Source organism: Pinus tabuliformis, chromosome Q, assembly GCF_031772625.1.
Source record: "Pinus tabuliformis cultivar Carrire ecotype Pingquan chromosome Q, CPIR1, whole genome shotgun sequence".
Lineage (NCBI taxonomy): Eukaryota > Viridiplantae > Streptophyta > Pinopsida > Pinales > Pinaceae > Pinus > Pinus tabuliformis.
Genome location: NC_142296.1, coordinates 898,046,140 through 898,055,579, shown reverse-complemented (window position 1 = coordinate 898,055,579; position 9,440 = coordinate 898,046,140). Strand labels below are relative to the sequence as shown.

Genomic DNA, 9,440 nt, shown 5'->3' with positions numbered 1-9,440 from the left:
AGTGATTTCAATTAAACATCCAACCAGAGCATTTGCATTTGCAGAGTTGTTTTTCACAATCAGAAGTCTGTTTTCAAAATTTTGTTAGGTGAATTTCAATAGATTTCAAATAAGTATTTTTTGTTTTTGTTAGCAGGATAATGTAAATCTCGAAATGATACGGATCAAAATTAAGTAGAAATTGAACCAATAACCTTTTTCATCAAAAAAATATCTTTAACCGACAACCCTGTATCACCAAATTAGCTTTTAATTAAAATCCAATCCTCATAATGGCATAACTAACTAAGCCGTACTAAAAGGACAAGTGACCAGCGATGGAGTCATTAGTTGAGTGAATGAACAACTGATCAAGTAATGAATTACATAACCGCACAGTGGAAGAGTTGGGTATTTGACCATCTGGTTCCTCCATCATCATAAATCCATGGTTTGCGGTTGCGAGAACCATACGTCATCAGGTGAGCTGGTGTTCAATTCTACTTCGACTTCAATTTTCATAACTGTGTTAAATAAAAAACATTTAGCTTATCCCGCGAGGAACCTGTACACTTGTCCGATCTCATTTCCTCGTTTGAGTCTGAGCATTTAGGTAGTGACAGTATTATGATTTTAATATTATCCTCTCAGAGTTAATTTTTCGATTGCATAATCCTGGACTTGCAGACCTAAAATCCGTTTAGCCATCCGTGTGAGAAGTTTCCATTTCGAGGGGTTTTAGTTGTGTATTTTTATTTATTTTAGCCCCACACTACTTTTTTGGCAGACATTAATTTGCCCTAAATTTTCCTGGTTACTTAACAGCCGTGAATTTTTTGCTGCTGCTCCATCCCCGTCTCTGCAATTCTGGTACCCATCACTATCTTTAGCACATCCAAATTGATGGTTATTCGATCATCAGTCAGCCCTGTTGTTGGACGCTTGTGGATTATGACATTTAAGCCTTTGATACAAGGCGGCAACCAAATTATAACTTGTGCAGACATGCAAAAAGGGAAAAGAAGGTATGTTTGGTTGGGCGGAAAGGAAGGTTGGGGGCATCTTGAAAACTGTCGTGGTAGGAGTAAGAATAAATGAGGTGGGCGGTGTGAATTACCCATAACACAGTATATGATGTTTGTGACAATATAATATAATTCCCCTTTTTTACAGCAAAAAGTATACTTGAAAGCGCATCATGGGGCCCTACACATCAGACCACACTTAATGTAGCTGTGCCCGATGTATTGCTTTTTCTGTCCTATCTTTTCTCTACTTTTCCTGTTATTGGGTTTGTGAAGCAAACTACAGAGTATTTTAGATGCGATTTTGATCATAGTTGTATTGTTTTTAAGATTCAAGTAGGAATTCGGCTGTCTTTACGAGTTATGGTGCCCTTTCTTCTCATGGTTTTTGCACTGTTCATAACAGCAAGGGCTTGCTCCAACGGGGGTTGCCAGGTTCGTGGATCTCTTCAGCAAGATTTTTAGTGGCTTTTAGTTGCGTAGAAAAGATAGAATCAACGCAGAAGAAACTCGCATGGAAATATGCAGAATTTTTTTGAGATGTGACGACTATGCATGCTAACAGTGGCTTTGGTTGTGAATAGCTTCTGGACTCATGCTATACTGCAGGAGACTGTGGATCTGGTCTATATTGCAGTACTTGCCCGGCTGTTGGTCAGAACCAACCAGTTTGTGTTAGAGGACAAGCCACACGAGTCACTTCTATAGTAAGTTCATATATAACAAGTCGCTTCCTTTATCCTAGAAATGGGCAGAGACAATACCTTTCACTGGGTTTTTGATGATTAAATCTCACGGGGGGCACACTAAGCCTAATGCCCTACTAATAGAAAGTTCGTTAGTAAATAGGTTGGGACTGAAAAAATGTTTCGCAGAGAAATCTGTAATATAATTCTGGGAATTTCAGTACTTTGCTTTTACAAGGTTAATTTTTGAGTGTTTTTGGGTTAAGGCTGTTCTGCTAGAATTCTCAGTGTTACCTTGTTTTGTTTCTGCAAGGTTGTTTTTAGAGGCTTAGGATTAAAAATTAATTTGCTGTAGAGCTTTGACTGATACGGTATTACAGTTTTGCAAAGATAACTGTTCAATATTTGGAATTAAGAATATAGCTGGCTAGAAAAAAAAAACTGGAAGAGATTTCTAAATAGCCCCCGGCTTTGTGTTTTCAAATTAGGGATAGAAAAGATTGGTTTTACCGGAAAATTTGATATCGATTTCTTACTTTTACAGTGTTTGATGTTTGCAAGGTTAATGGCTTACCATTCAATAAATATACATGGCTGACAACCCACAATGCTTTTTCGATAATCGGGGAACAATCCTATACAGGAACTGCAAGAGTTACATTCTATAACCAAGAAGACACTGTGACAAATCAGCTGAATGTAAGTTAAATTCGATTCGAATAATCCACGAAAGTCGACTCTTCTCTGATGCCTTGTGGCATTGTTGATTAGGTCGGTTGTTTTTATTTGATTTCCGTGCAGAATGGCGCGAGGGGATTGATGCTGGACATGTATGATTTCATGGGAGATGTTTGGCTTTGCCATTCATTTGGAGGGCAATGCTACAACTTCACAGCATTTGTAAGATGTTTTATATCTTAAAAAAGCAACCTTTTTTCTCTTTTCATTGGCAAATTTTTGCTTATACGCAGCTTTCCCTTTCCAACCAGAATCATGCAGGCCCTTGAAGGCTTTAGAGACATAGGGGTGCAAATAGGAGAGTTTAATTTGAAAATGAAGAAATAGTTCTCTTTTGCGCAAGTTTGATGAACAATCCCTGCTTTTTGTTAGGAACCTGCGGTCAATACATTGAGAGAAGTGGAAGCATTTTTAACCTTAAATCCCACAGAAATTGTTACAATCTTCATTGAGGACTATGTACATGCCACCAAAGGACTTACCAAGGTGTTTACTGACGCCGGGCTAGCAAAGTACTGGTTCCCTATGTCTAAAATGCCTACGAATGGGGAAGATTGGCCAACTGTGACAGAGATGGTAGCCAACAATCAGCGTTTGGTAGTGTTCACTTCCATGTCCTCAAAGGAAGCAACAGAAGGCATTGCTTATCAGTGGAGATACATTACTGAAAATGAACGTAAGTAGCAAGCAAAGCGTATCTATTTTTTTCAAGAATACAGCCCTGACATCAACATCTAACACACTATGAGATTCTGCAGCTGGTGATGGTGGCATCAAACCAGGCTCCTGCTCAAATCGCGAAGAATCAGTAGCCTTGAATTCAAAAGCAGCTGTACTGTTTCTAATGAATTACTTTCCTACCATTCCCGATCAAAGTGGAAGCTGCAAGGATCATTCCACTGCACTTATCCAGATGCTCAATGTGTGTTATCATGTAGCAGGGAAAGCTCCCAATTTCATTGCAGTAAACTTCTACATGGTATGGTAACATTTCGATGCATTGCCGGAACACCCAGAATCGGGTATTTTAATTGAAATGCTTGTTGCTTGCTGTTAATCTTTCTACTATCTGGATATCAGTATTAGAACAGAAGATGGTTTGAAGTATCTTTTGCTTTTCTACAACTATGTACTAAGGTCCAAAACTTTGTTGTAGATCATTCATGCGTTAATTGTCATACACTGGACTCTTGCAGAGGAGTGATGGTGGAGGAGTATTCGATGCAGTAGACAAAGTCAATGGTAGATCCCTATGTGGATGCAATACTGTTGCAGCTTGCCAGGTTTTAATCTCTGTTAAGGAAGAAGCTAGCACTTACTTTTCCTGAAAATGTTGTCTGGGTCTCGATGCCATTTTTTCAGTTTTCAGTACATTGCTGTATTCTAGGGCAATTTCAAGCAGCGCCTAATTATTAACGGCTTTCTGGCCTAACCATTTCCTTTCAAAAGATTGTAAAATTTGACATATTTAATTGAATATTTGTTGAACGCAGTAAGATTGGCATGGACTCAACTGCTCAGACGAGCAGTTTTTAGATTCTTATTTTGATTTTAATTAGAAAAATGTCAAAACCAATCTCAAGAATCTTCATAAAGTGCCTATAGGTTACTGTGTAAATTGATTTTAATTTTTTTCTTCAATTGGTTTAAAATTGTGAACTTAAGGGTTCAAGTCTTAAACAGATGAATTGGATCTTGCAGGTAGGGGCAGCAAATGGAGTGTGCAGGAATGTGCCAGTTCCTTCTGAATCTTCTTCCACAAGTGGCTCCTCAACCTCTTCGCAACCTCTGCAGGCGTCACAGTCTTCACATATCTTTCTCTTCCATTTCTTCAGTTTTCAGGCCTTGTACACTTATGTTATATTATCATCCTTGGTGGCACAGGCCTTTTTCTGATGCATCTTGTTTTTGTTTTCTCCTCTTCCATAGCAGCATTGCATGAGTGAATAACCATTAATTCACACTTCCAGTTTTGTGTAGATGCTGTCGCCCTTTTCCAACCAAATAGAAAACGGCTAGCAGTTTGGAGGTTCAGATCTGACCCTGCCAGTTGGCCATTCTTTATCCAATAGATCCAGTCATAGATGACGATAAAGATGCTTATGGCAGCTGCTGTCAAATTTGTTTCCAGGAAGAAAATTATAAGCTTAACACCAAAATGTAGACTGTTCTTTTCATACCAAACTGTACATGATCCAGTAATTCTTGCAATGCCCTTGGTCCTAGGTCAAAGCATTAGGACACAAGTCCAGAATATCTGGAAGCATATTCACAAAAGTCTCTGTATTCTTTTCATGTTAAGCAAAGAAACGAGCAAAGTGATTGCATTTGCAGTCAAGAATCAATAGAGGGGTGAATTTTAAATGTTTGGACTTCGACAGTTAGAAGGCAACCACCGGCATTCAAAACTATCCTTTTCTAGACAACTGGGATATACTTCTTATTGGCAAAAGTTTACAGTTACTTTCAAAACTCTCTGTAGTCTTGATTATGTGAGTCAGTGTATGAGTACATAACCTTTTAACTTTAGATGTAATGTGGAAAGAAGACTACAGCCTAATTATCTTCAGTAGCGTTCATTAATACACATTAGATGAGAATGAACAGCCTTTTTTCCCAGAAGACCAAACTTTAACCATATATGTAAATTAAGTAGAGATCTTCTTCTCGTACACATTAGAGACCTTAATATGATTTGTCATCATCGACTAGGCTAGTTCCCTAGTTGTAGGATTCCTTTGATTAAATTTTTTTTTTATCAGACAAAGAAGTCTTTATGATACTGTCATACAGAATATTGTGTTGTCATATACACAATAATATGTTTGATTTATGTGCTGTTGTATTCCATCACATATGTTTTTCATTTCAATAATCCTCTGAAATTTTCCTTTATTGGAAACCTGACCTATCTTTCTAAGGCAGATTGGGTGTAAAAGTTTTTCCTTTCTTGAAAGCATAAGAACAGTTCTGTAAGATGTCTGATGGACATTTTACCACGTTGCAAAGGCTTTAACTTGTCAATTTCAATATTGAAAGTAATGTTTTAGATTTAGTTCTTATTAATATAGGGGTACTACTCAGAGGCTTTAACACGTCAATTTTAATACTGAAAACAGTGTTTCAGAATTAGTTTTCATTTAACTGAGGGCAGTGTCATAGACGATTTGATGTTAATGTAGATATGAGAGGGTTGGTGGACGATGCATGATTGAGCTGTAATTTTGAATATTTTAAATGTTTGATACAATGAACTTTATAATTGTTTTTATGTCTCACCTGCCATACTGTTTCGATCGAATAACATTCTAATATTTAGACTTCCCACAAAATCTGTTTTGTTTTTTTTGAATCTTGTAGTTAGATTCACAAAATACCATTGTAGTGCTCGTTTATGCTCGCAACCCTGATGTGCATTTCGTAAGTCCCCATACCTTTTTATTTTTTTCTATAATTATAAGACCACCATTAGTAATGATTTTTCAAAGGCCGAGAAATGGAATATTTTAGTATCTAACATTCAACCACCACATGGATGGCAAAGGCGGGTCATTACAATGAGAATTCTGTTATTTTTATTAAACCAGAATAGGGGATACCATTTTTTCCAAAACTCTCCTGAGAGATACAGCGCTTCTTTAACCAGAATGAGATTCAACCAAGATCCTCTAAACAACAAAACTTTTAGAAACTGGAAAGGGATTATAATAGAAACTGGAAAGGGATTAGAAAAGAAAGCTTTTAGATGTTTTGGAGATTTATCCGGCTTATTTCCCAGATTCTAATTTGAGTTGTGAACTCTCTATAATCAAGTGTTTTAAAAGTTTTTCAGAATGATAAATCCAAAAACTCGAGAACCTCTAATAATTAGAGAGTGACTTAAAAAAAAGCTATATCCCAGATTCTAATTTGAGTTGTGAACTCTCTATAATCAAGTGTCCTAAAAGTTTTTCAGAATGATAAATCCAAAAACTTGCTCTAATAATTAGACAGTGACTTAAGAAAAAGCTATAGTAATCTTAATGTTGTGCTATGAATTACTTGATTGACCGGCAACGTATTAGGCGGTGTGAAATTTCTGCGAAGAATCAGCATTAAAAGCAAAATACCGAACTTTGGTAGCATGTGCAAACGCCATGCCAAAGCTATGCATGTTTAAATGATTGCGGTAGTTTAATGAGGACATTGAGCAGATTTTCTGGTTGATTTTGTCTGAACCTCCCGTGAAAGATTGAGGAAATTGTAATTTAAATTGAATGAATGTATGCATAAATTTGAGAGATTAGAGACCAGTGGTCTTTAGAGAGTTGAAATGTATAATTCAGGTGTGGTTTTCCGCGAGCTGAATCCATTTTTATATTCAAAATATAAATTTATTTTTATATCCAAAATTACAATTTAATAGTGGAACATTGCAATTTTATAAAAAATTATGTTACTAAATTTCAACAAAAAAATACCATAAAATTACCTGGTTAAACTACCCTCAATGATTTATTAGTGTGATCTGGCTAAGTCTTAGACTATTTTCTTGATCTCCATCTGTTCCAGTCTGCTACAAATAACCTCTTGGTTAACTCTTCAAACAGATCGATTCACCTGCCCTTCGTTTTATCGATACAGATCTTAAAGCAACCCTTTGATGAGATAAGTGAAATGAGCATCCACCTGCATATTTCCATGATCTTCAAGTAGGCTTCATGGATGACACCATACTTAAATACTTAATGGTTTATATTACCATTGCTTTTTATCTCGGTTATATTGGTCTGATAATTTTTTTTGGTAAGTTCAATATTGGTGAAGCTACATCATGATCATCTCTAAGAATAACACTTAAATATATTATTTTATTTGAGTAAGTTCAGCATTGGTGAAGCTACATCATAGTCATCTCTAAGAATAACACCTAAATATATTATTTTATTTGAGTAAGTTCAGCATTGGTGAGGCTACATCATGGTCAGGGATTTTATTCGAATAAGTTCAGTATTGGTGAGGCTACATCATGGTCATGTCTAAGAATAACACCTAAATAAGATAAAGAATTGAATTGTGATTTAACATCTAAAAGTACTTTAATAGCGCTCCCATCTAAAACTCAGAGATAGATAGACCCATAGATTTCCCTTGACAACTAGATAATAATAGGGTTTTGCCTTTTCTTGCTTCACACCTTGGAGACAGATATTATGTGAGTCCTTGGAGACAGATATTATGTGGAGTAACAGAAGGGTTCAAATTTTAAGTAAATGGTTATTGTGAACTCGGGCCTTGGCAGCTTGTGTTGGACGTTTATGTAAAATGATTGAAATGGACAATGTTGATGAAATCAACCAGCCATGGCCATGTTAAATTGTCAGCGTTTCTTTCCTGTAGGTCAAATAAATGGTGAAACCAACCGCCCACAAGATATGAGCCATTTTTTCCCTTTATGTCATGCCTCTTGAGACCTGGGACCTAGGTGCCCACAGGGCCTCGACTTGGATACAATATGTTTGAATTTGTTAACCGATGTGTAACAGGTGGCCTCTCTATTTTTATTAATGGAAGTGGATTTTAATATTTCTATACAAATGGGTTCCATTTCGCTAGCCATATTTATGATACTAAAACATACGATGGTGTATTCGCAATCTTGTATTCTCAGGAATAAAGTTCGGGAGAATTATGTGTCAAAGTATTACCAAGAAAGTTTGGAAAATTATATTTTAAATATATCAATAAATATGGATGTAGTTTTAAATTTTGTTTGTTTTTTTAATGTGTTTTTTATTATAATTAATAAATAAATTTGTTATTTATTTGGTATTTAAAAAGTAGTGGTGATGATGATGATGGTTAACGTTTATTGAGACCAAACTTTGGTCTATTGGACCTAAAGAAACAAATAATTTAGTTTGATTTAAGATTTTATTCCTATGCTCAAAAAGCTTGGAGAGAAGCCTCTTGAGCTCACTATAATTTTGACAACGTAAAAGGCTAGGAAGGTTAGTGTTGCAACAAAGATTTTGAAACTGAGATCTAATGTGGTTGTACGCGGGGAACTCTAAGAGGAAGTGATTTTCATCCTCGATGTTCGTATTCTCACAGAGATGTCAAAACCTTTCCATCCATGGTGTTTTAGGAATTGCGCAACGACCCGTTTCACTATGGAGCTCATGAGAGTTCATTCTAATCTTGGCTATATTACTTTTCTTCTTTGAAATAGTTAAAACAGAGAGATATTTTTGATCTTCTAGGTTGGGGTTGATGACTTCCTTATAATATCTTAATTTTCTTTTAGCTGTTAAATATTTCTCACACCACATTTTTCTTTGAACTTAGAAGTAACAATATTTTTAATGTTAGTAATATTTTGCAATGCAACATTCTCGTCGATCTCCCAATGGTTTAACCAGGTCCTAGTGTCTTTATACCAATCTCGTTTGAGCCTTAGGTGGTTTTGGCTAGAATTTAAAACTAGCTTAGGAAGTCTATGGTCTCCTATGTTATTGAGTTTGTGCTTGTACAACAGAAGCCTAGTCATAGCTAGGCTCTCGATAGGGGAAAGACCCACTTCTATAAGGAGAATAGGATAGGGTGTGTTGCTTTTAATTTTGAGGTTATACGTTATAAAACGCTTATGAATTTGTTCAATTTTTCTCCAGGATTCTCTAGAGATGCTACAACCCCAAACCTCACATCCATATAAGATAATCAGAGTGACTAAAGTTTCCAAGAAGAACTTCTTTCTATCCCACATTACGAGGTTTGCCAATTTTACAATTATTTTCAAGAGCAAAATAAGCTTTCCATTCCCCATTAATCTTTTTCTCAATGCTATAGTTCCACTTGAGCTTGTGATGAATATCAATTCCTAGGTACTTTTAGGAAGACACTTCCTCCAAGTTACTATTGTCATACATAAAATTAGCGTATGTGTCCTTTTGGATTTGATAATCATAACTTTTGTTTTGTCAGTGTTAACAATCATACCCATGGTAGAGCAGAAATCCTTAAGAAGTATAAG

At 36.0% G+C, this 9,440-nt stretch overlaps 1 protein-coding gene across 4 annotated transcripts; it reads left to right on the top strand.

Moving 5' to 3' along the window:
* Positions 1 to 349: 349 nt before the first annotated feature.
* On the top strand, positions 350 to 4,773 carry LOC149222366 (PI-PLC X domain-containing protein At5g67130-like). Of its 4 annotated transcripts, XM_089385396.1 has the most exons (11): positions 350 to 461; positions 805 to 1,004; positions 1,153 to 1,223; positions 1,335 to 1,439; positions 1,589 to 1,711; positions 2,252 to 2,389; positions 2,492 to 2,590; positions 2,801 to 3,104; positions 3,187 to 3,407; positions 3,625 to 3,711; positions 4,130 to 4,773. In XM_089385396.1, exons 4-11 carry the CDS (start codon positions 1,368 to 1,370, stop codon positions 4,322 to 4,324), a joined length of 1,239 nt encoding a protein of 412 aa, XP_089241522.1. In that variant the 5' UTR covers positions 350 to 461; positions 805 to 1,004; positions 1,153 to 1,223; positions 1,335 to 1,367; the 3' UTR covers positions 4,325 to 4,773. The 4 variants fall into 4 exon arrangements, with proteins under 4 accessions (XP_089241522.1, XP_089241523.1, XP_089241521.1 ...); XM_089385397.1 differs by lacking the exons at positions 805 to 1,004; positions 1,153 to 1,223 and having other exon boundaries at positions 362 to 461; positions 1,411 to 1,439; XM_089385395.1 differs by lacking the exons at positions 350 to 461; positions 805 to 1,004; positions 1,153 to 1,223 and having other exon boundaries at positions 1,243 to 1,439.
* The last annotated feature ends 4,667 nt before the right edge of the window (positions 4,774 to 9,440 follow it).

What these genes read in the sequence shown, in the direction of transcription:
- LOC149222366 (XM_089385396.1), top strand. Translation starts at nt 1,368, where the DNA reads ATGGTGCCCTTTCTTCTCATGGTTTTTGCACTGTTCATAACAGCAAGG. An exon ending in CTGTGACAAATCAGCTGAAT is followed by an intron (nt 2,390 to 2,491) that starts GTAAGTTAAATT and finishes ATTTCCGTGCAG; the next exon opens with AATGGCGCGAGGGGATTGAT. An exon ending in GCTACAACTTCACAGCATTT is followed by an intron (nt 2,591 to 2,800) that starts GTAAGATGTTTT and finishes GCTTTTTGTTAG; the next exon opens with GAACCTGCGGTCAATACATT.